Here is a 26,062-nt window from a genome sequence, read left to right on the forward strand (position 1 = left end):
TCTCCCTCCTCTTGTATCCCCTCCTCCCCTCTCCTCTCCTCCCCTCTCCTCTCCTTTCCCCTCTCCTCTCCTCTGTTCTCCCCTCCTCCCCTCTCCTCTCCTCTCCTCTGTTCTCCCCTCCTCCCCTCTCCTCTCCTCTGTTCTCCCCTCCTCCCCTCTCCTCTCCTCTCCTCTGTTCTCCCCTCCTCCCCTCTCCTCTCCTCTGTTCTCCCTCCTCCCCTCTGTTCTCCCCTCCCCTCCTCCCCTTTCCTCTCCTCTGTTCTCCCCTCCTCTCCTCTGTTCTCCTCTCCTCTCCTCTGTTCTCCCCTCCTCTCCTCTGTTCTCCTCTCCTCTCCTCTGTTCTCCCCTCCTCTCCTCTCCTCTGTTCTCCCCTCCTCCCCTTTCCTCTCCTCTGTTCTCCACTGCCCTCTTCTCCCCCCCAGACAGGAAACACTGAATAGACAGGGTGCGTATCCTAAAGCCCAGGAGAGGTACTGTTACATTCCTGTCTCTTGTTATTATGATTCATATTAGTAGTTCAGTCAGCGTACTGTTGTCAGGGTACTGTTGTCAGCGTACTGTTGTCAGGGTACTGTTGTCAGGGTACTGTTGTCAGGGTACTGTTGTCAGGGTACTGTTGTCAGGGTACTGTTGTCAGCGTCCTGTTGTCAGCGTCCTGTTGTCAGCGTCCTGTTGTCAGCGTACTGTTGTCAGGGTGCTATTGTCAGGGTGCTGTTGTCAAGGTCCTGTTGTCAGGGTACTGTGATGCTCCCACTGGGCACAGACGCCAATTCCACATGGAAACATCGTTGATTCAACCAGTATGTGCCAAATAGCACCCTATTCCCTATTTAGTGCACTACTTTTGACCAGGCCCCAAAAGGCTATGTAGGGCATAGGGTGCCATTTGGGACACAGATTAGTCACTCAACCACAGTTACTTTGTCTGTCTGTCTACATGAGGTAAACAAAAGGGAAGGTGGAGGTAACGTTTCCCATACCATTGGAGAGGGTGGAGGTAGTGTTTCCCATACCATTGGAGAGGGTGGAGGTAGCGTTTCCCATACCATTGGGGAGGGTGGAGGTAGCGTTTCCCATTGGAGAGGGTGGAGGTAGCGTTTCCCATACCATTGGGGAGGGTGGAGGTTGCGTTTCCCATACCATTGGAGAGGGTGGAGGTAGCGTTTCCCATACCATTGGAGAGGGTGGAGGTAATGTTTCCCATACCATTGGAGAGGGTGGAGGTAGTGTTTCCCATACCATTGGAGAGGGTGGAGGTAGCGTTTCCCATACCATTGGAGAGGGTGGAGGTAATGTTTCCCATACCATTGGAGAGGGTGGAGGTAGTGTTAACCATACCATTGGAGAGGGTGGAGGTAGTGTTTACCATTAGAGAGGGTGGAGGTAGTGTTTCCCATTGGAGAGGGTGGAGGTAGTGTTTCCCATTGGAGAGGGTGGAGGTAGCGTTTCCCATACCATTGGAGAGGGTGGAGGTAGCGTTTCCCATACCATTGGAGAGGGTGGAGGTAGCGTTTCCCATTGGGGAGGGTGGAGGTAGTGTTTCCCATACCATTGGAGAGGGTGGAGGTAGCGTTTCCCATACCATTGGAGAGGGTGGAGGTAACGTTTCCCATTGGAGAGGGTGGAGGTAACGTTTCCCATACCATTGGAGAGGGTGGAGGTAGTGTTTCCCATACCATTGGAGAGGGTGGAGGTAGTGTTTCCCATTGGAGAGGGTGGAGGTAGTGTTTCCCATTGGAGGGGGTGGAGGTAGTGTTTCCCATTGGAGAGGGTGGAGGTAACGTTTCCCATTGGAGAGGGTGGAGGTAGTGTTTCCCATACCATTGGAGAGGGTGGAGGTAACGTTTCCCATTGGAGAGGGTGGAGGTAGTGTTTCCCATACCAGCTTTGTGCTGTCAGTCAGTGTTCTATGGTTAGTATACTGTTAACCTTTTGGACTGCAGTGACTCATATAGTCGTCTGTCTGTCTGTCTGTCTGTCTGTCTGTCTGTCTGTCTGTCTGTCTGTCTGTCTGTCTGTCTGTCTGTCTGTCTGTCTGTCTGTCTGTCTGTCTGTCTGTCTGTCTGTCTGTCTGTCTGTCTGTCTGTCATGGTCTGGTAGTTTAGGGTCACATGGTCTGGTAGTCTGGGGTCACATGGTCTGGTAGTCTGGGGCCAGATGGTCTGGTAGTCTAGGGCCAGATGGTCAGACTAGCCTTCATAACTCTCTCTTATCAGGTTCCCCCGGCATTTACAAGACTAGCCTTTATAAACTGTCAGTGGGCTTGTGTTAGGGTTAGGGCCCTCTCCTTAGCTGAGGCACAGGAACAACCTATACTGGGCCCCTCTAATCATTTGTCCATGCAGAGTGAGAATGTAAGAGAGGTGGAGGAGTGTGTGTGAGTGTGTGTGTGTGTCCTAGAGGAAAGAAAGAGGAGGCATTGATTCAGGCAGAGAGAGAGAGAACCTGGAGAGAGAGGCTAACCAGAGCCAGATGGTCAGATAGCTAACGTTAGCGCTGAGGCTAAGGCCACTCTGCAGCTATAGGGGCAGAACAGACTGACGAGGGGGAACCAGGAATGTGTGTGTGTGTGTGTGTGTGTGTGTGTGTGTGCCTGATGTCTGATGAAGTGCATGCATTTGTGTGTAACCAGTGTTGGTGAAAGAGAGAGACGGAGAGGGAGCGAGGGAGGTAGAGAGGGAGCGAGGGAGGGAGAGAGAGAGAAACGGAGAGGGAGCGAGGGATGGAGAGAGAGAGAGAGCGAGGGAGGGAGCAAGAGATAGAGAGAGAGGGATGAGAGAGAGAGACGGAGAGGGAGCGAGAGAGAGAGAGAGAGAGAGAGAGAGAGAGGAAAGAGAGAAACGGAGAGGGAGCGAGGGAGGGAGGGAGAGAGAGATGATAGGGAGCGAGGGAGGGAGAGAGAGAGAGAGAGAGAGAGAGAGAGAGGGAGCGAGGGATGGAGAGGGAGCGAGGGAGGGAGAGAGAGAGATGGAGAGAGAGCGAGGGACGGAGAGAGATGGAGAGGAGAGGGAGAGAGAGAGGGATGGAGAGAGAGAGAGAGAGAGACAGAGAGAGGCGGAGCGAGGGAGGAAAGAGAGAGAGAGAGACAGAGAGAGAGAGAGACGGAGAGAGAGAGAGACGGAGAGAGAGAGAGCAGGAGAGAGAGAGAGACAGGAGAGGAGAGAGACAGAGAGGAGAGACAGAGAGGAGAGGAGAGAGAGACCTGAGGAAGAGAGGACAGACAGAGAGCAGAGAGAGAAGAGATAAGAGAGAGGGACAGAGAGAGAGAGAGAGAGAGAGAGAGAGAGACAGAGAGAGAGAGAGAGAGAGGGGGAGCGAGGGAGGGAGGAAAGAGAGAGAGAGAGAGAGAGAGAGAGGGGGGAGAGAGAGAGAGGGGGAGGTGTTAAATTCTTACCCAGTCGTAGTTCACAGAGGCGTAGCTGAGGGTCCATAGGGGGGTGGAGCCTCCTCTTCTTCCTCCAACACCGTGCAGGGTACGTATACATCTGTCCAGCAGCCACACCTAACACACACACACACACACACACACACACACACGTCAGAACAAAAAAACATACACCTCACTGAAATAACCTCCAGATAGCCTCCTTAGTACCCTGTCCATTGACTTTATACACTGAAATAACTCCTTAGTACCCTGTCCATTGACTTTATACACTGAAATAACTCCTTAGTACCCTATCCATTGACTTTATACACTGAAATAACTCCTTAGTACCCTGTCCATTGACTTTATACACTGAAATAACTCCTTAGTACCCTGTCCATTGACTTTATACACTGAAATAACTCCTTAGTACCCTGTCCATTGACTTTATACACTGAAATAACTCCTTAGTACCCTATCCATTGACTTTATACACTGAAATAACTCCTTAGTACCCTGTCCATTGACTTTATACACTGAAATAACTCCTTAGTACCCTGTCCATTGACTTTATACACTGAAATAACTCCTTAGTACCCTGTCCATTGACTTTATACACTGAAATAACTCCTTAGTACCCTATCCATTGACTTTATACACTGAAATAACTCCTTAGTACCCTGTCCCTTGACTTTATACACTGAAATAACTCCTTAATACCCTGTCCATTGACTTTATACACTGAAATAACTCCTTAGTACCCTGTCCATTGACTTTATACACTGAAATAACTCCTTAGTACCCTGTCCCTTGACTTTATACACTGAAATAACTCCTTAGTACCCTGTCCATTGACTTTATACACTGAAATAACTCCTTAGTACCCTATCCATTGACTTTATACACTGAAATAAATCCTTAGTACCCTGTCCATTGACTTTATACACTGAAATAACTCCTTAGTACCCTGTCCATTGACTTTATACACTGAAATCACTCCTTAGTACCCTGTCCATTGACTTTATACACTGAAATAACTCCTTAGTACCCTGTCCATTGACTTTATACACTGAAATAACTCCTTAGTACCCTGTCCCTTGACTTTATACACTGAAATAACTCCTTAGTACCCTGTCCATTGACTTTATACACTGAAATAACTCCTTAGTACCCTATCCATTGACTTTATACACTGAAATAACTCCTTAGTACCCTGTCCATTGACTTTATACACTGAAATAACTCCTTAGTACCCTGTCCATTGACTTTATACACTGAAATCACTCCTTAGTACCCTGTCCATTGACTTTATACACTGAAATAACTCCTTAGTACCCTGTCCATTGACTTTATACACTGAAATAACTCCTTAGTACCCTATCCATTGACTTTATACACTGAAATAACTCCTTAGTACCCTGTCCATTGACTTTATACACTGAAATAACTCCTTAGTACCCTGTCCATTGACTTTATACACTGAAATAACTCCTTAGTACCCTGTCCATTGACTTTATACACTGAAATAACTCCTTAGTACCCTATCCATTGACTTTATACACTGAAATAACTCCTTAGTACCCTGTCCATTGACTTTTATACACTGAAATAACTCCTTAGTACCCTGTCCATTGACTTTATACACTGAAATAACTCCTTAGTACCCTGTCCATTGACTTTATACACTGAAATAACTCCTTAGTACCCTGTCCATTGACTTTATACACTGAAATAACTCCTTAGTACCCTGTCCATTGACTTTATACACTGAAATAACTCCTTAGTACCCTGTCCATTGACTTTATACACTGAAATCACTCCTTAGTACCCTGTCCATTGACTTTATACACTGAAATAACTCCTTAGTACCCTGTCCATTGACTTTATACACTGAAATAACTCCTTAGTACCCTGTCCCTTGACTTTATACACTGAAATAACTCCTTAGTACCCTGTCCATTGACTTTATACACTGAAATAACTCCTTAGTACCCTGCCCATTGACTTTATACACTGAAATAACTCCTTAGTACCCTGTCCATTGACTTTATACACTGAAATAACTCCTTAGTACCCTGTCCATTGCATTCCTGCTTCCTGATTTGACCTGAGACCCAGGAGGCCTAGCAAGCGTCTCTTTACAGTCTGTAGATGGCCAGCCGTCCATTGAGCCAGAGGGAACAATAAGGTGTTTACTAAGAGCTGGACACCAATAGCCTCTCCCTTAATCTATCATGCTGGGCCAATAGCCTCTCCCTTAATCTATCATGCTGGGCCAATAGCCTCTACCTTAATCTATCATGCTGGGCCAATAGCCTCTCCCTTAATCTATCATGCTGGGCCAATAGCCTCCCTTTATCTAGCATGCTGGGGCAATAGCCTCTCCCTTTATCTAGCATGCTGGGCCAATAGCCTCTCCCTTTATCTAGCATGCTGGGCCAATAGCCTCTCCCTTAATCTATCATGCTGGGCCAATAGCCTCTACCTTAATCTATCATGCTGGGCCAATAGCCTCTCCCTTAATCTATCATGCTGGGCCAATAGCCTCTCCCTTAATCTATCATGCTGGGCCAATAGACTCTACCTTAATCTATCATGCTGGGCCAATAGCCTCTCCCTTAATCTATCATGCTGGGCCAATAGCCTCTACCTTAATCTATCATGCTGGGCCAATAGCCTCTCCCTTAATCTATCATGCTGGGCCAATAGCCTCCCTTTATCTAGCATGCTGGGCCAACAGCCTCTCCCTTTATCTATCATGCTGGGGCCAATAGCCTCTACTTTAATCTATCATGCTGGGCCAATAGCCTCTCCCTTAATCTATCATGCTGGGCCAATAGCCTCTCCCTTAATCTATCATGCTGGGCCAATAGACTCTACCTTAATCTATCATGCTGGGCCAATAGCCTCTCCCTTAATCTATCATGCTGGGCCAATAGCCTCTACCTTAATCTATCATGCTGGGCCAATAGCCTCTCCCTTAATCTATCATGCTGGGCCAATAGCCTCCCTTTATCTAGCATGCTGGGCCAACAGCCTCTCCCTTTATCTATCATGCTGGGGCCAATAGCCTCTACCTTAATCTATCATGCTGGGCCAATAGCCTCTCCCTTAATCTATCATGCTGGGCCAATAGCCTCTCCCTTAATCTATCATGCTGGGCCAATAGACTCTACCTTAATCTATCATGCTGGGCCAATAGCCTCTCCCTTAATCTATCATGCTGGGCCAATAGCCTCTCCCTTAATCTATCATGCTGGGCCAATAGACTCTACCTTAATCTAGCATGCTGGGCCAATAGCCTCTCCCTTTATCTAGCATGCTGGGGCCAATAGCCTCTCCCTTAATCTAGCATGCTGGGGCCAATAGCCTCTCCCTTAATCTATCATGCTGGGCCAATAGCCTCTCCCTTAATCTATCATGCTGGGCCAATAGCCTCTCCCTTTATCTAGCATGCTGGGCCAATAGCCTCTCCCTTAACCCTCCTGTTGTGTTCTGGTCGAATTGGACCGATTTACAAGTTTTCTCTCTGAAAAATGTAGTTCATTTAATCTGATTGTCATAAGGTTCCATGACTTTGTCCACACAGGGCATCTGAACACACAAAATACATTTAGATGATTTTCATTACATTTTGGATGTTTTATTTAACTTTTGTACACTTGTGGTGTCAAAAATGACCGGTCATTAGAAATGAATGGGTGAGACTACAATTAAGTGTATAAAATTGAGTTCACAAACATGCCCATTCATCAGATGGACACACTTCCTCTCCCAGACCCACACATGCATGTGTGTTTGAGCACACACACACACACACACACACACACACACACACACACACACACACACACACACACACACACCTCACTCCCCGTCTTGGCTTCCATGGCAACGCCCACGAGAACCTTTCCCCAATAGAATCTTTCCCCCACGGGAACCACACCTGTTGGAATTCTCACAAACAATCGCAACATTGTTTCAATAATATATAGAACCTTTCTTGCAGCTCTGGTATATGAAGCTTTTTTGAAGCCTTGCTCACAATTCATTCTGTGGCAGCACAATGACCAAACGATATACTGTATGTGAGGCTCTTGATCATATCTTTGATCATGACACCGATGAGGAGGAAAGAGGCCAGGAAACTGACAGTGAAGTAGTCTGTGATAAATAGCACACTATGTTTCATCTGAGTATTTGTTATAGTCAAAATAATCCATACATTATGCTTTTTTTATCTTTTACTCCAAAACGAGTTGTATGAGCTCAGGTCAATGAGGCCTACAGGCCATAAATAGCAAATAGAAGTTCAAAACTTGTAATGTTCACAAGAAATGAAGTTGATAAAAAGATCCAACACAACATTAGGTGATAATATATGTATTATTGTGGATTTATAATCAGCTATAATGGGGCGGCCATTTTGGACTGGGAACACAGAATTAATTAACATGAAACCAACACAACAGGAGGGTGAATCTAGCATACTGTGCCAATAACCTCTCCCTTAATCTAGCACACTGGGCCCTGGGACCACACCCTATACTTTGTGGCCTGCCGGCTTTCATTATATCTATTTATTCTGACTTTGTGTGTGTGTGTCTGCGTCTGTGTGTGTGTGTGTGTGTGTACCATTTTTCTCCCCTGCCCTGCAGTACACCCACCTGGCTCACGGTGGCGCTGTTCCATCCAGATGTAGCAGTTGTTCTGGGCCACGCCGGTTTGGTTGTCCAGGAAGGGCATGCGGACCGACCGCTCGGCACACAGACGTGCGTTATAGCTGCGACAGTGTTCTATGGCCTCCCGGTAGAACTGGTCACCTAGCCTTTAAAAACACAAGAGGCTGATTAGCTCACGAGTTATATTACAACCTATCCAATCAGGCACATAGACAAGCGACAAGTGGCAGATTAATATACTAGCTTATATTTAAGCAATACAGCCACGAGAAGGTGTGGATACAGCCACAAATCCCAGAGGTGCCTTATTGCTATTTTAAACTGGTTACCAGAGCAGTATACGGTCTGATATAACACGGCTCTCAGCCAATCAGCTTTCAGGGCTGGAACCACCCAGTTTATAATACAACCTAGCGTATCAGGCACAGACAGACAGGCAACGAGAGGCAGATAAACTGGTTATGTCAACTTTTAACTTTGCCTAAGCTTCGTGTTTTGCGACTGAAGAGGTACCAGGGCTTGAACCAGCAAACCAACATTTACATAGCAAATGCACTCTCTCCAGTGGGGGAAATATATGTTTACATTGCCAAAGCAAATGGAATAGACAATTCTCTGTCTCGCTCTCTCTCAATTCAATTTCAATTTAAGGGCTTTATTAGCATGGGAAACATATGTTTACATTTCCAAAGCAAGTGAAATAGGTAATAAACAAAAGTGAAATAAATTATAAAAAAATTAACAGTAACCATTACACTCACAAAAGTTCCAAAAGAATAAACACATTTCAAATGTCATATGTACAAATAGTTCAAGTACAAAAGAGAGCCAGGTCTGGTCTGCCTACGGTGGGCCCTCTCAATTGCAAGGCTATGCTCCCTGAGTTTGTACAAAGTCAAAGCTTTGCTTCATTTTGGGTCAGTCACAGTGGTCAGGTATTCTGCCACTGTCTACTCTCTGTTTAGGGCCAAATAGCATTCTAATCTCTCTCTCTCTCGCTCTCTCGCTCTGCTTGTGTGCCACATATTCACACTAAAGGTCAGAGTTCAGCCACAACTTGGAAAGCACTGTTTATGATTTCAAACCTTGCTCTGTTTGCGCCAATGGCACACCAACAAAATGACCAACACCACCCTTTACCACAACAAGGACTAAGGGGAAAGGTGACCCAGTGAGAGGGTCTAGAGTGTCTCTCCCAGTGTAGATCTCAGTCGACGATCTGATGTTCTCCCTCCCTCCCTCGGTCCCTCCCTCCCTCAGTCCCTCCCTCCCTCGGTCTCTCCCTCGGTCCCTCCCTCCCTCCCCCCAGAAGATACACAGATCGCTATGTGAGGAATGCCAGACTGGACAAAGAGGACAAGCTGTAGTTTCAACCAGGGTACAAAGACGAGCAGTGTTCTGATATAGGGAAGGAGATATGGAAGGAGATAGGGAAGGAGAGAGGGAAGGAGAGAGGGAAGGAAAGAGGGAAGGAGATATGGAAGGAGAGAGGGAAGGAGATATGGAAGGAGAGAGGGAAGGAGAGATGGAAGGAGATATGGAAGGAGATATGGAAGGAGAGAGGGAAGGAGATATGGAAGGAGATATGGAAGGAGATATGGAAGGAGATATGGAAGGAGAGAGGGAAGGAGAGAGGGAAGGAGAGATGGAAGGAGATATGGAAGGAGTGAGGGAAGGAGATATGGAAGGAGATATGGAAGGAGAGAGGGAAGGAGAGAGGGAAGGAGAGAGGGAAGGAGATATGGAAGGAGAGAGGGAAGGAGAGAGGGAAGGAGATAGGGAAGGAGAGAGGGAAGGAGATATGGAAGGAGAGAGGGAAGGAGAGAGGGAGTTTGCCGTTTTAAAGCTAATTTCCTGCAATTCTACATGTCTGCCATGGAGCTGAGAGGGAAGGAGATATGGAAGGAGAGAGGGAAGGAGATATGGAAGGAGAGAGGGAAGGAGAGAGGGAAGGAGAGAGGGAAGGAGAGAGGGAAGGAGAGAGGGAAGGAGAGAGGGAAGGAGAGAGGGAAGGAGAGAGGGAAGGAGATATGGAAGGAGAGAGGGAAGGAGATATGGAAGGAGAGATGGAAGGAGATATGGAAGGAGAGAGGGAAGGAGAGATGGAAGGAGATATGGAAGGAGATATGGAAGGAGAGAGGGAAGGAGAGATGGAAGGAGATATGGAAGGAGAGAGGGAAGGAGAGAGGGAAGGAGAGAGGGAAGGAGATATGGAAGGAGAGAGGGAAGGAGAGAGGGAAGGAGAGAGGGAAGGAGAGAGGGAAGGAGATATGGAAGGAGAGAGGGAAGGAGAGAGGGAGTTTGCCGTTTTAAAGCTAATTTCCTGCAATTCTACATATCTGCCATGGAGCTGAGAGGGTTAGGGGCAGTCGCAACATTGACCAGTAATCACAAAATGTGTATGTATAGACCGTGTGCCTGCAGTGAATACAGACCACGACGGTTTCTGAGCAGATCAATCTATGACCAGTGGTTTAAACAAGCTTTTTTTTTTTCTTATGCTATTATCGAGATTAAAGAGGAGAATAACGTCTCCTAGCTGACAAGCCACCTATCAATAAATGAATCAATCTTAATTATCCCAGATAAGACAAGCAGGTAAAACACCTATAAAAACACCAAACACACAGAGAAGAAGTTATAAACAGACTGAAGTGTATTATGAATGTGGATTTACTGCTGTGTTATCTAACTGAAAGAGTTTAATGTACACAATAACAAGCATAGTTTAATGATATTGTTTTAACTGGGACAATAGCCGCTTTTGTGTTGACATCCCCGTTCAGGAAGCAAATGCAGGAGGAACAGTATTAAGATTTAGAATCCCGTTAGCGGAGAGACAGCCATCGTTGTCCTCAAGATTGTAGAACACATCTGGTGTCATTATAATGCAATTCATGTTCACGTTGTTACTTAGCAATGCGCTGCTGTCACTCTTAGAAAATAAATGGCTTCCACCCTAGAAACAGAGGTAGTATAATTAGTAAGACTGACAGAATGACAAGGGCATGTGGAAAAAAAGGTATCATGTCACACAGTACGTGTTGGTATTAAAACACCTGTAATTAACTACAGGGCCCAGATTTTCTTTTCCTGATCAGGTTCAGTGGTTAGGAAAAAGTCTTTGTCCAATAAATGTATACCTTTATAAAGGCCGACAGTATATCTACATCTCTACACAAGGTTACGTACATCAAATCCAATGTTATTTGTCACATGCGGCCGAATACAACAGGTGTAGGTAGACCTTACAGTGAAATGCTTAATTACAAGACTTTAACCAAAATTTGCAATTTTAAGAAAAATACCTAAAAAAAAAAAAAGTTACAAATTATTAAAGAGCAGCAGTAAAATAACAATAGCGAGGCTATATACAGGGGGGTACCGGTAAAGTCAATGTGCGGGGGTACCAGTTAGTCGAGGTAGTTGAGGTAATATGTACATGTAGGTAGAGTTATTAAAGTGACAATGCATAGATAATAACAGAGTAGCAGCAGAGTAAAAGAGGGGGGGGTGCAAATAGTCTGGGTAGCCATTTGATTAGATGTTCAGGAGTCTTATGGCTTGGGGGTAGAAGCTGTTTAGAAGCCTCTTGGACCTAGACTTGGCGCTCCGGTAACGCTTGCCGTGCGTTGTTGTGCTGAAGATGGCAGGAAGGCCTAAAGATTAACACAGACATACCCTTTATTTACCATTGACAGGATATCCCTGGGATCTGACCAGCTAAACATTGTCACATGTTGGTTGGAAATCAGAATTCCTGCCAGGAGGACCATTACTGGCAGGAGGACCATTACTACCAGGAGGACCATTACTACCAGGAGGACCATTACTGGCAGGAGGACCATTACTAGCAGGAGGACCATTACAACCAGGAGGACCATTACTGGCAGGAGGACCATAACTGGCAGGAGGACCATTACTACCAGGAGGATCATTACTACCAGGAGGACCATTACTGTCAGGAGGACTATTACTGGCAGGAGGACCATTACTGGCAGGAGGACCATTACTACCAGGAGGACCATTACTGGCAGGAGGACCATTACTACCAGGAGGACCATTACTACCAGGAGGACCATTACTGGCAGGAAGACCATTACTACCAGGAGGACCATTACCTCCAGGAGGACCATTACTACCAGGAGGACCATTACTACCAGGAGGACCATTACTGGCAGGAAGACCATTACTACCAGGAGGACCATTACTGGCAGGAGGACCATTACTACCAGGAGGACCATTACTACCAGGAGGACCATTACTGGCAGGAGGACCATTACTACCAGGATGACCATTACTACCAGGAGGACCATTACTACCAGGAGGACCATTACTACCAGGAGGATCATTACTACCAGGAGGACCATTACTGGCAGGAGGACCATTACTGGCAGGAGGACCATTACTACCAGGAGGATCATTACTGGCAGGAGGACCATTACAACCAGGAGGACCATTACTGGCAGGAGGATCATTACTACCAGGAGGACCATTACTGGCAGGAGGATCCTTACTACCAGGAGGATCATTACTACCAGGAGGACCATTACTACCAGGAGGACCATTACTGGCAGGAGGACCATTACTACCAGGAGGACCATTACTGGCAGGAGGACCATTACTGGCAGGAGGACCATTACTGGCAGGAGGACCATTACTGGCAGGAGGACCATTACTACCAGGAGGACCATTACTACCAGGAGGACCATTACTGGCAGGAGGACCATTACTGGCCAGGAGGACCATTACTACCAGGAGGACCATTACTACCAGGAGGACCATTACTACCAGGAGGACCACTACTGGCAGGAGGACCATTACTACCAGGAGGATCATTACTACCAGGAGGACCATTACTACCAGTAGGACCACTACTGGCAGGAGGACCATTACTACCAGGAGGACCATTACTACCAGGAGGACCACTACTGGCAGGAGGATCATTACTACCAGGAGGACCATTACTGGCAGGAGGACCTCTACTGGCAGGAGGACCATTACTACCAGGAGGACCATTACTACCAGGAGGACCACTACTGGCAGGAGGACCATTACTACCAGGAGGATCATTACTACCAGGAGGACCATTACTACCAGGAGGACCACTACTGGCAGGAGGACCATTACTACCAGGAGGACCATTACTACCAGGAGGACCACTACTGGCAGGAGGATCATTACTACCAGGAGGACCATTACTGGCAGGAGGACCTCTACTGGCAGGAGGACCATTACCGGCAGGAGGACCATTACTACCAGGAGGACCATTACTGGCAGGAGGACCATTACTACCAGGAGGACCATTACTACCAGGAGGATCATTACCGGCAGGAGGACCATTACTACCAGGAGGACCATTACTGGCAGGAGGACCATTACTGGCCAGGAGGACCATTACTGGCAAGAGGACCATTACTGGCAGGAGGACCATTACTGGCAGGAGGACCATTACTGGCAGGAGGACCATTACTGGCAGGAGGACCATTACAACCAGGAGGACCATTACTGGCAGGAGGATCCTTACTACCAGGAGGACCATTACTGGCAGGAGGACCATTACTGGCAGGAGGATCATTACTACCAGGAGGACCATTACTGGCAGGAGGACCATTACTGGCAGGAGGACCATTACAACCAGGAGGACCATTACTGGCAGGAGGATCCTTACTACCAGGAGGACAATTACTACCAGGAGGACCATTACTACCAGGAGGACCACTACTGGCAGGAGGACCATTACTACCAGGAGGACCATTACTACCAGGAGGACCATTACTACCAGGAGGACCATCACTGGCAGGAGGACTATTACTGGCAGGAGGACCATTACTACCAGGAGGACCATTACTACCAGGAGGACCATCACTGGCAGGAGGACTATTACTACCAGGAGGACTATTACTACCAGGAGGACCATCACTGGCAGGAGGACTATTACTACCAGGAGGACCATCACTGGCAGGAGGACCATTACTACCAGGAGGACTATTACTACCAGGAGGACCATCCCTGGCAGGAGGACTATTACTACCAGGAGGACCATCACTGGCAGGAGGACTATTACTACCAGGAGGACTATTACTACCAGGAGGATCATTACTACCAGGAGGACCATCACTGGCAGGAGGACTATTACTGGCAGGAGGACCACTACTACCAGGAGGACAAGTTACTGGCAGGAGGACCGTTACTGGCAGGAGGACCGTTACTGGCAGGTGGACCATTACTGGCAGGAGGACAATTACTGGCAGGAGGACCATTACTACCAGGAGGATCATTACTACCAGGAGGACCATTACTACCAGGAGGACCATTACTACCAGGAGGACCATTACTGGCCATACAGCCAGACAGATGTGTCCTACCTAGCTCTCTCTCCCTCTTCCCTTTCTCTCTTCATCTCTTCTCTCTCCTAATCTGTCTCTCACTACCTCTCCCTGTCTCTCCTAATCTGTCTCTCACTACCTCTCCCTGTCTCTCCTAATCTGTCTCTCACTACCTCTCCCTCTCTCCTAATCTGTCTCTCACTACCTCTCCCTCTCTCTCCTAATCTGTCTCTCACTACCTCTCCCTCTCTCTCCTAATCTGTCTATCACTACCTCTCCCTCTCTCTCCTAATCTGTCTCTCACTTCCTCTCCCTCTCTCTCCTAATCTGTCTATCACTTCCTCTCCCTCTCTCTCCCCCTCCTTCCTTTCTCTATCATGCCCATCTCTCTCTTTCTCTCCTACCCCCCCATCGCTCTCTTTCTGCCATCCAATATGACCAGTAGATTTCTGTCAGGTTGGAATGCAGGATTACTGCCAGAAACATTACAGTAGTTTAACTGAATAAATTGACCTCGATAGGCCTGAGCTCTGACGCCTGTTCATGGTTTCATCATTAACTTAGTGATAGAACTCAGGCCATCGTGATTGGTGGGGTTAAGTCAGAATTTCTTGAAGTACATAAAGGTGTACCACAGGGATCCACATTGGGACCTGCTCTCCTTTTTTAAAATTATATATTTTTTTACCCCCTTTTTTCTCCCCAATTTCGATCTTGTCTCATCGCTGCAACTCCTCAACGTGCTCGGGAGAGGCGAAGGTCTAGTCATGCATCCTCTGAAACATGACCCGCCAAACCACGCTCCTTTAACACCCGCCCGCTTAAAACTTCTTCAGCCTACCATCCCGTTAGCGGGATCATTTTCCAGCGAAAACTCCTAGCGACATTAGCATAACGAAATTCAATATTTTTTTTTTTCAAATATAGGGCTGTCTCATATCGTTTTATAGATACACCTCTCTTGAATCGACCCTCGTTGTCCGATTTCAAAAAGGTTTTACAGGAAAAGCACAATATTAGATTATGTTAGAGGAGTACATTGTAAAAGTCGCATCATATGAATTTTCCGAGCAAGCACACCCATCACATATAACCAAAAAACAGCTAAATGCAGCACTAACCTTTTACAAACTTCATCAGATGACACACCTAGGACATCATGTTACACACAGCATGCAATCTTTTGTTCAATAAAGGTCATATTTCTATATAAAAACAGCATTTTACATCGGCACCTGAGGTTGACTAACTATTTTCCCATATAATGCGTCCCGGGAAACAGTGCTACAATTTTATAAATTACTATTCGAAAACGATTTTTTTAATATATATTGTCAATCTAAGATTTATAGATGAATATCTCTTGAAAACACCTGTCAAAACAGATTTTAAATTAACTTTACAGGGTAATCACACTTTGAGATCAAATGGGATGCGATACCCAGAAATTGAGCTCGAAAACCTAGCTCGGCGCCACCTGTGAACAATAGCACGTAACATCTGATATTGTATAATATCGCCAATAATCCCTCACCTTTAGTTGTCTTCATCAGAAATCACTTCCCGATGTCCCAGGTCCATGACAAATGTATTTTCGGTCGAAAAAGTCCATGCTTTATGTTCCATTAGCTTCCTCTTGTTAGCGCGTCCTAAGGCTGTAATCAAATGTTGATCCGTGGGCGGCAGCTGTCTAACGCAAAATGACTGTTTACGGTAAGTTAGGGTCGTTCAAACATGTCAAACGTTGTATCAAGTAATCGTCAGGGCCTGTTTCAACAAGAGAGCCAATCAGATTCGAGTGGGACGATTTCATTGTGTTTCAAAAGGCTTCCAAAGGTGGGGGCAGACACGGCCGCCGACGTCACAATGCTCATGGCCCTACTACTCTGACCAATTGCCACATCGTCTCTTTCACTGAGTTTCCACCGCAGAACCCTCAAAACACTTTGTAAAGACTGGGGACATCTAGTGGAAGCACTGGAAAGTGCTCAATTTTCATTTTTTTACGTTGTGATTTATAGGTAAGGCTGTGAAGTCGAGTCCACAATTCAGATTTCCACTTCCTGGTTCAATCGGTCTCGGGGTTTTGACTGCCATACGAGTTCTGTTATACTCACAGACACCATTCAAACAGTTTTAGAAAATTCAGGGTGTTTTCTATCCATATAAAATAAGTATATGCATGTCTTAGCTTCTGACTTTGATTAGTAGGCCGTTGAAAATGGGAACGATTTTTTTCCAAAATGCGCTGTGGCGCCCCCTATCCTAGGGTAAATCGAACAGGTTAACCTGGAAGCCAGCCGCACCAATGTGTCGGAGGAAACACTATTCACCTGACGACCGAGGTCAGCCTGCAGGTGCCAGGCCCGTCACAATGAGACGCTAGAGCGCGATGAGCCAAGTAAAGCCCCCCCGACCGAACCCTCCCCTAACCCGGACGAAGCTGGGCCAATTGTGCGCCGCCCCCATGGGTCTCCCGGTCACGGTTGTCTGTGACACAGCCTGTGATCAAACCCGAGGCTGTAGTGGCGCCTTATCACTGCGATGCAGTGCCTTAGACCAAGGTGCTACTCGGGAGGCCCCCCTACCTTTTTCTTTAAAGGTATCTGTGACCAACAGATGCATATCTGCATTCCCAATAATGTGAAATCCATAGATTAGGGCCTAATGAATTGATTTTACTTGACTCATTGCTAAATAGGTCTCCTCCCTTTCTATACCAAGCTCCTCCCTTTCTATACAAAGCTCCTCCCTTTCTATACAAAGCTCCTCCCTTTCTATACCAAGCTCCTCCCTTTCCCATTCACGGCTCTCTCTTCCCCTACCGACATCTGTCTCTGCCTCTGCCTCTGCCTCTTTCTCTGCCTCTTTCTCTGCCTCTGTCTCTGTCTCTGTCTCTGTTTCTTTCTCTGCCTCTGTCTCTGCCTCTTTCTCTGCCTCTTTCTCTGTCTCTGTCTCTGTCTCTGTTTCTTTCTCTGCCTCTGTCTCTGCCTCTTTCTCTGCCACTTTCTCTGCCTCTTTCTCTGCCTCTTTCTCTGCCTCTTTCTCTGTCTCTGTCTCTGTCTCTGTCTCTGTCTGCCGTATTCTCTGGATATTTCTGTCCCACTCCTACCAAGGAGAGTGTGTGTTCCTTCCCTCAGGTTTCTCTACACCATTACATAAGGATGTACAGCTAGGAGCTAGGATGTACAGCTAGGATGTACAGCTAGGATGTACAGCTAGGATGTACAGCTAGGAGCTAGGATGTACAGCTAGGATGTACAGCTAGGATGTACAGTTAGGATGTACAGCTAGGAGCTAGGATATACAGCTAGGATGTACAGTTAGGATGTACAGCTAGGATGTACAGCTAGCAGCTAGGATGTACAGCTAGGATGTACAGCTAGGATGTACAGCTAGGAGCTAGGATGTACAGCTAGGATGTACAGTTAGGATGTACAGCTAGGAGCTAGGATGTACAGATAGGATGTACAGCTAGGAGCTAGGATGTACAGCTAGGATGTACAGTTAGGATGTACAGCTAGGATGTACAGCTAGCAGCTAGGATGTACAGCTAGGATGTACAGATAGGATGTACAGATAGTATGCACAGCTAGGCCCAGCTACAGAGGAGCACACCACACCACACTCCACTTGAGTGTGTGTGCGTGTGTGTGTGTGTGTGTGTGTGTGTGTGTGTGTGTGTGTGTGTGTGTGTGTGTGTGTGTGAGAGAGAGAGAGAGAGGGAGAGAGTGGGATTGTCACGGTATGCCTTTAAAGATGTGGGATAAAAAGTGTCCTATAATTCAAACACACACACACACACACACACACACACACACACACACACACACACACACACACGCACAGATCTCGAACATCAGAACATTTTGCTCTAAGCCATATGCCTCTCTGTGTCCATTACGGTTTGAATGGTTGATCTGTTGCTTATGTAAGTTTATCATGTTACAGAAACCCTTTTCCTCTCAGAGAGAGTTTCCTGATAGAACCTGTGAGTCTCCAGAGAGAGAGAAGTAGCTTCCTGTTCCTGTTGAGACTGGAAACACTTCAACTATAATACCAGCAGGAGGGAGCCCGAGGACAGCAACACAATATGAGAAAACAAAAAGATAATTACTTGACACATTGGGGGAAAAAAACATAGCAAACTAGAATGCTATGTGGCCCTAAACAGAGAGTACACAGTGACAGAATACCTGACCACTGTGACTGACCCAAACTTAAGGAAAGCTTTGACTATGTACAGACTCAGTGAGCATAGCCTTGCTATTGAGAGGGGCCGCCGTAGCCTGTCTTCTCTTGAGAGCCAGGTCTGCCTATGTGCAACACTGCCCACAAAATGAGGTGGAAACTGAGCTGCATTTCCTAACCTCCTGCCAAATGTATGACCATATTAGAGACACATATTTCCCTCAGATTACACAGAACCACAAAGATTTTTAAAACAAACCCAATTTTGATAAACTCCCATATCTACTGGGTGAAATACCACAGTGTGCCATCACATCAGCAATATTTATGACCTGTTGCCACAAGAAAATGTACACAAGTGAAGAACAAACACCATTGTAAATACAACCCATATTTATGCTGATTTATTTTTAAATTTATTTTCTCTTTTGTACTTGAACTATTTGCACATAATATGACATTTGAAATGTCTTTTTTGTTTTGGAACTTTTGTGAGTGTAATGGTTACTATTAATTTTTATAATTTATTTCACTTTTGTTTATTATCTATTTCACTTGCTTTGGCAATGTAAACATATGTTTCCCATGCTAATAAAGCCCTTAAATTGAAATTGAATTGAGAGAGAGCGAGACAGAGAATTGTCTATTCCATTTGCTTTGGCAATGTAAACATATATTTCCCCCACTGGAGAGAGTGCATTTGCTATGTAAATGTTGGTTTGCTGGTTCAAGCCCTGGTACCTCTTCAGTCGCAAAACACGAAGCTTAGGCAAAGTTAAAAGTTGACATAACCAGTTTATCTGCCTCTCGTTGCCTGTCTGTCTGTGCCTGATACGCTAGGTTGTATTATAAACTGGGTGGTTCGAGCCCTGAAAGCTGATTGGCTGAGAGCCGTGGTATATCAGACCGTATACTGCTCTGGTAACCAGTTTATCTGCCTCTCGTTGCCTGTCTCTCTGTGTGTGTTGTTTACTGTTCATTTCACTTTTGTTTATTATCTATTTCACTTTCTGTGGCAATGTTGACATATGTTTCCCATGCCAATAAAGCCCTTTAAATTGAACTGAATTGTATAACATGCCATGATAATACTTCTCCTGACATCCTTGACAACAGATTAGACGATGGGTAGTGTAAATGGCTTTGTTAGTATTGCGTGGTCACACACACACACGGACACACACTCAGTGACAATTGGAAAGGCCAGTGGAATGTTTTCATATAAACAGTAGTGTCCAAACCAGTCAAGCTTAGTTTAGCTGCTACCCACTCTCACATGCTGTTTACAGTGGAACTGCACAGCAGCAAGAGGGAGGAGTCTCTGTGTCTCTCACTCTCCATTTCCCTCATCTGTCTCAATACATTCACCACTCTCTCTCCCTAGAGACCAACAGAGTCCCTCCTCCCTCATGCTTCATATTCTAATGCACCTCTCTCTCCCTAGAGACCAACAGAGTCCCTCCTCCCTCATGCTTCATATTCTAATGCACCTCTCTCTCCTCTCTCTTCTATTCAACCTCACAGGTATCTATGAATAATCATGACCTGAAGCTTTTCATTGGATGGCGAACGTTCTAATTACATTCCATATGCGTAAAGCAGTGGTAACAGTATCACACTTCCAATGAGAGGTTAACATGAATATACCATGAATATTCATTTATAGACTTAACCTATAGAGCCCAGTCCTATTGAATCATTCTGTTGGGGACAGGTTGTCTATGAAATAAAGGCCAAAGAGTTTCCCCTCCTCTTCCCCTCTTCCCCGCTCTCCATCTTCCCCTCTCCCCCTCTCTCCCACTGGTTGAATCAATGTTGTTTCCACGTCATTTCAATGAAAGCTCGCTGCCATTGGACTCTGGAGCAGTGGAAACATGTTCTCTGGAGTGATGAATCACGCTTCACCATCTGGCAGTCCAACGGACGAATCTGGGTTTGGCAAGTGCCAGGAGAACGCTACCTGCCCCAATGCATAGTCCCAACTGTAAAGTTTGGTGGAAGAGGAATAATGGTCTGGGGCTGTTTTTCATGTTTCGGGATAGGCCCATTAGTTCCAGTGAAGGGAAATCTTAACGCTACAGCATACAGTGGGACATTCTAGATGATTCTGGGCTTCCAACTTTGAGGCAACAGTTTCCTGTTTCAGCATTACAATTACTTAAAAAAATATATTTTACCCCTTTTTTTCTCCCCAATTTCATGGTATCCAATTGGTAGTTACAGTATTGTTCATCGTTGCAACTCTCGTAGGGGCTCGGGAGAGGCGAAGGTCGAGAGCCATGCGTCCTCCGAAACACAACCCAACCAAGCCGCACTGCTTCTTATTAACACATGGCACATACAACCCAGAAGCCAGCCGCACCAATGTGTCGGAGGAAACACTGTACACCTGGCGTGCACTGCGCCCGGCCCGACACAGGAGTCGCTAGTGCGTGATGAGACAAGGATATCCCTGCTGGCCAAACCCTCCCTAACCCGGACGACGCTGGGCCAATTGTGCGCCACCCCGTGGGCATCCCGGTCGCGGCCGGCTGCGACAGAGCCTGGGCTCCAACCCAGAATGCAGTGCCTTAGACCACTGCGCCACCCGGGAGGCCCCCTCAATTACATTTTTTTTAAAACCTTTATTTGACTATGCAAGTCAGTTAAGAACAAATTCTTATTTACAATGACGGCCCACCGGGGAACAGTGGGTTAACTGCCTTGTTCAGGGGCAGAACGACAGATTATTACCTTGTCAGCTCGAGGATTCGATCCAGAAAACTTTTGGTTACTGGCCCAACGCTCTAACCACTAGGCTACTTGCCGCTCCCGTGCACAAAGCGAGGTCCATACAGAAACGGTTTGTCGAGATCGGTGTGGAAGAACTTCACTGGGCTGCACAGAGCCCTGACCTGAACCCCATCGAACACCTTTGGGATGAATTGGAACGTTGACTATGAGCCAGGCCTAATCGCCCAACATCAGTGCCCGACCTCACTAATGCTCGTGGTTGGAAATGGAAGCAAGTCCCCACAGCAATGTTCCAACATCTAGTGGAAAGCCTTCCCAGAAGAGTGGAGGCTGTTGTAGCAGCAAAGGGGGGGACCAACTCCATATTCATGCCCATGATTTTGGAATGAGATGTTTGACGAGCAGGTGTCCACATATTTTTGGTCATGTAGTGTATATATCCGGTTCTACAGTTATCTTCAGACTGAGTGTATGTGTGTGCGTGTGTATGATGACTGCGCGTGTCTCCTACACATAAGTAGTGCTTCCTCTATCAGAAGAGGTTAAAATAAAGCTTAACTTCTTGTTAATCCAGCTGTTGTGTCAGATTTCAAAAAGGCTTTACGGCGAAAGCACACCATGCGATTATCTGAGGACAGCACCCTGCATACAAAACCATGAAAAACATATTTCAACCAGGCAGGTGCGACACGAAAGTCAGAAATTGCGATATAATACATGCCTTACCTTTTATGATCTTCTGTTGGCACTCCAAAAGGTCCCAGTTACATCACAAATGGTCATTTTGTTCGATAATGTCCTTCTTTCTATCCATAAAAACTCAGTTTAGCTGGTGCGCTTCAGTCAATAATCCACCCAGTTTCCCTCCATCAAAATGCATACAAAATGAATCCCATACATTACTAATAAACTTTTCCAAACAAGTCAAACAACGTTTATAATCAAACCTTAGGTACCCTAATACGTAAATAAACGATCAAATTTAAGACGGAGAATCGTTATTGTCTTTACCGGAGGAAAATACCAAATAACGAGCTCTCATTCACGCGCTTGGAAACACTACAGCCAAAATGGGAGCCACCTAGAAAAACGACCATTTCTGGCTCATTTTTCCAAAAACCAGCCTGAAACTCTTTCTAAAGACTGTTGACATCTAGTGGAAGCCCTAGGAACTGCAGTCAGGGAGGACTGCAGTTATAATAAAAGTGACAGGGTTGGAGGAGGAGGGCTGGAGGAGGATGAGGAGGGTTGGAAGAGGATGAGGATGGCTGGAGAAGGCTTCCAAATTTATTGACATTTAAATTTATTTTTGGGGGGGATGGTTGTCCTCGGGGTTTCGCCTGCCATATCAGTTCTGTTATACTCACAGACATTATTTTAACAGTTTTAGAAACTTTAGAGTGTTTCTATCCAAATCTACAAATTATATGCATATCGTAGCTTCTGGGCCTGAGTAACAGGCAGTTTACTTTGGGCACGCTTTTCATCCGGACGTGAAAATACTGCCCCCTACCCAAGAAAGGTTAAACTCACCCTCCTCCAGCAAAGCCCTCTCTGCCCTCCTCATCCTCCTCCAGCCCTCCTCATCCTCCTCCAGCTAGGTGGCTGGGGGGGCTAGGTGGCTAGAGGGGGCTAGGTGGCTAGGGGAGGCTAGGGGAGGCTTGGGGAGGCTAGGTGGCTAGGGGAGGCTAGGTGGCTATGGGAGGCTTGGGGTGGCTAGGGGAGGGAGGCTAGGTGGCTATGGGGGGCTAGGGGTGGCTAGGGGAGGCTAGGGGTGGCTAGGGGAGGCTAGGTGGCTGGGGGGGGCTAGGTGGCTAGGGGGGGCTAGGTGGCTATGGGAGGCTAGGTGGCTAGGGGAGGCTTGGGGTGGCTAGGGGAGGGAGGCTAGGTGGCTAGGGGGGGCTAGGTGGCTAGGGGAGGCTAGGTGGCTAGGGGGGCTAGGTGGCTAGGTGAGGCTAGGTGGCTAGGTGAGGCTTGGGGTGGCTAGGGGAGGCTTGGGGAGGCTAGGTGGAGCTGAGAAGTTTTTGTGGGAGGAAAACTGTTTCCCCAGACCCAGACAGATAGGAGGAGAAGACAGTGAGAAGAATGGAGAGAAAGTGATAGAGCGAGGGAGACCGATAGAGATTATTATTTTTTGTTTATTTAATCTTTATTTAACCAGGAAGGGCTCAATGAGATTTGAAATGTATTTTTCAAGGGAGAGGGGAGAGGGAGAGCGATAGAGAGATGGAGAGGGACACTGGGAGAGAGGGAGAGATGGAGTTTCCCAAATGGCACACTATTCCATATTTAGCGCACTACTTTAGACCAGAGGCCTATGGGCCCTGGACAAAAGAAGTGCACTATACAAGGGGAAAGGGTGCCAAATGTTCTTGGCCGTTCTAATTCCCAACGCCTGGAAAACATTCCCGCCAGCTCGGCCATTCCCAAAAACCGAGCGGGAATCACAAAAGGCCAGGGAGCCGGAGAGCTACCCCAGTGTTTAGAGTTGGTCTGAAAGCACATATGTAATTCACCCATCAATCACTCTAGCTCCCTCTTCCTCTCATGGTAAATGGAGGAGGGGAGTGTGTTCCTGTAAGCCAGGCACACACACACACACGCACACACACACACACACACACACACACACGATACTATACAGACACGCAAACAGGCAGAGAGGGGCAGGGCCACACACACAAACACAAGACAGACACACACATAGGCAGAGAAAGGGTCACACGCACACTAAGTCCCCACTCCTCCAGACGTCCCCCCCCCGCACACACACCTTCTTCTCCTATACATTTCCCCCCTGCACAGCCCGCCCCCGCAATCTACAAACACAGAGCCAGATCTGCCCAGCTCTGTATCCCTCATGGGTAAATGCCTCCAACCTCACAGTTCAAATCACAGAGACACATTTACAGTGAGTGCATGGGCCGCTTGTAGCATGTCGTCTCTGACTATTGTTTTCTGTATGATCTTTTTTTGTTGTGTTGCATTGTGTGTGTGTGGGGGGGGGGGGTTCTATGTAGGCTTCAAATGCAATGTTTCCCTTTGCTGACATGTTGCCAGCTCTCTTTCAAAGACACATCTTTGAATCCCCAAAAAAGACTTCCTAAGGTAAAATAAATAAATTAAGATGAATAATATGAATAACATTCATAATGCAGAAGAATGATGTGAATGGTTTATTCTGAGATGATGTGTCATGATGATGCCATATGCTGACTAAATGTTATTGACGTGAGACAGCAGCACTAGCAGGTATGCTGTTATCTTCCTGTTGTTAATGATGTGATTTAACAGGCACACCATCTTGAGCCTTTCTGTTATTTGTGTTTCCCCAGACAGGCTCGACATTGAGGCGTCCTGTAATTAAATGGTAATAACTGAACTCACTTAGGTCAGAGAATAGTCTTATTCACTGTTAATACCTTAGTAATAACAAACTTCAAATTTGATCACTGTCTTAAAAATGCTAATACCATAATATATTAAAGTATCCAATATGGTGGGAATTGCCAGGGACCATACGGTATTATCACCATACTGAGGGACCTCCCAATATTCTCTTTCTCTCGAAGTATGAATTTAAGTATATATATATATATATATATATACTATTTAAAAATTGTTTTGTTTTATGCAGAGAGCAGGAGACAAGCCATGAACAATGAACGTCCCACTGTCCCAAACCTCTTATCAACAGAACAGGGATGTTGTTACGAGCTAAGTGCAAACCCTACACCTCTCATAGAAACACAATGATCAGATAGGAACCACATTAAACCCAAGATGGCGAGGGAGAGCGACAAGCAGTCCCCCTGAACCTCTCTGGGTTAAACGGATTAAATGCAGAAGACATAATTGTCCAACTGACTATGTATCCCCTTTTCCCTTGACAAGGCCTGGCACAAAGAGGATATATTTGAATATGTGATTCATATCTATGTAAAACTGGACTCTCTCCATCCCTGTGATACAATGCATTGCAGACAAAAGGTCCTTCCTTTTGTGCTTTAACTGAATTTCCTACGGAGGAGTCTTCTGAAATGGTAGATAACACCATAGAAAAATAATATAGTTTGGGACAGGTAGAATTCAGCCTGGCTATAAAACAGATATAATATAGTCTGGGCCAGTAGGACTTAGCCTGGTTATAAAACAGACCGAATATAGCCTGGGCCAGGTGGAATTTTACCTGGCAATAAAACAGACAGAATATAGTCTGGGCCAGGTAGAATTTCGCCTGGCTATAAAACAGACAGAATATAGTCTGGGCCAGGTAGAATTTAGCCTGGCTATAAAACAGACAGAATATAGTCTGGGCCAGGTAGAATTTAGCCTGCCAATAAAACAGACAGAATATAGTCTGGGCCAGGTAGAATTTCGCCTGGCTATAAAACAGACAGAATATAGTCTGAGCCAGGTAGAATTTTACCTGGCAATAAAACAGACAGAATATAGTCTGGGCCAGGTAGAATTTAGCCTGGCAATAAAACAGAGTGCTGCATTCACTATTGTTCATTTGACTTCACACTGGTTCAACCAGGAACGTAGCCAAGTGACTAAGAACAATATCTATAGTGAAAACAACAGTATCTATAGTGAAAACAACAGTATCTATAGTGAAAACAACAGTATCTATAGTGAAAACAACAGTATCTATAGATATACATTTTAGTAGTCAATTGGCAAGAAGGCATCTTGTGTGTAACTACATGCATATTTCAGCCCATGCACCATCCGGACACAAACATGTTGACCGCACT

At 46.2% G+C, this 26,062-nt stretch overlaps 1 protein-coding gene across 1 annotated transcript in view; it reads right to left on the minus strand.

Moving 5' to 3' along the window:
* Nucleotides 1-26,062, minus strand: part of LOC115184029 (zinc finger protein DPF3) — a gene marked incomplete in the record, with an annotated part of 43,263 nt that overhangs the window by 14,975 nt on the left and 2,226 nt on the right. The window contains 2 exon segments of the mRNA XM_029745028.1: nucleotides 3,395-3,502; nucleotides 8,035-8,195. Of these exon segments, the coding sequence (XP_029600888.1) occupies nucleotides 3,395-3,502; nucleotides 8,035-8,195 (269 nt within the window).

The sequence above is a fragment of the Salmo trutta genome, unplaced genomic scaffold, assembly GCF_901001165.1.
Source record: "Salmo trutta unplaced genomic scaffold, fSalTru1.1, whole genome shotgun sequence".
NCBI classification, from domain to species: Eukaryota; Metazoa; Chordata; class Actinopteri; order Salmoniformes; family Salmonidae; genus Salmo; species Salmo trutta.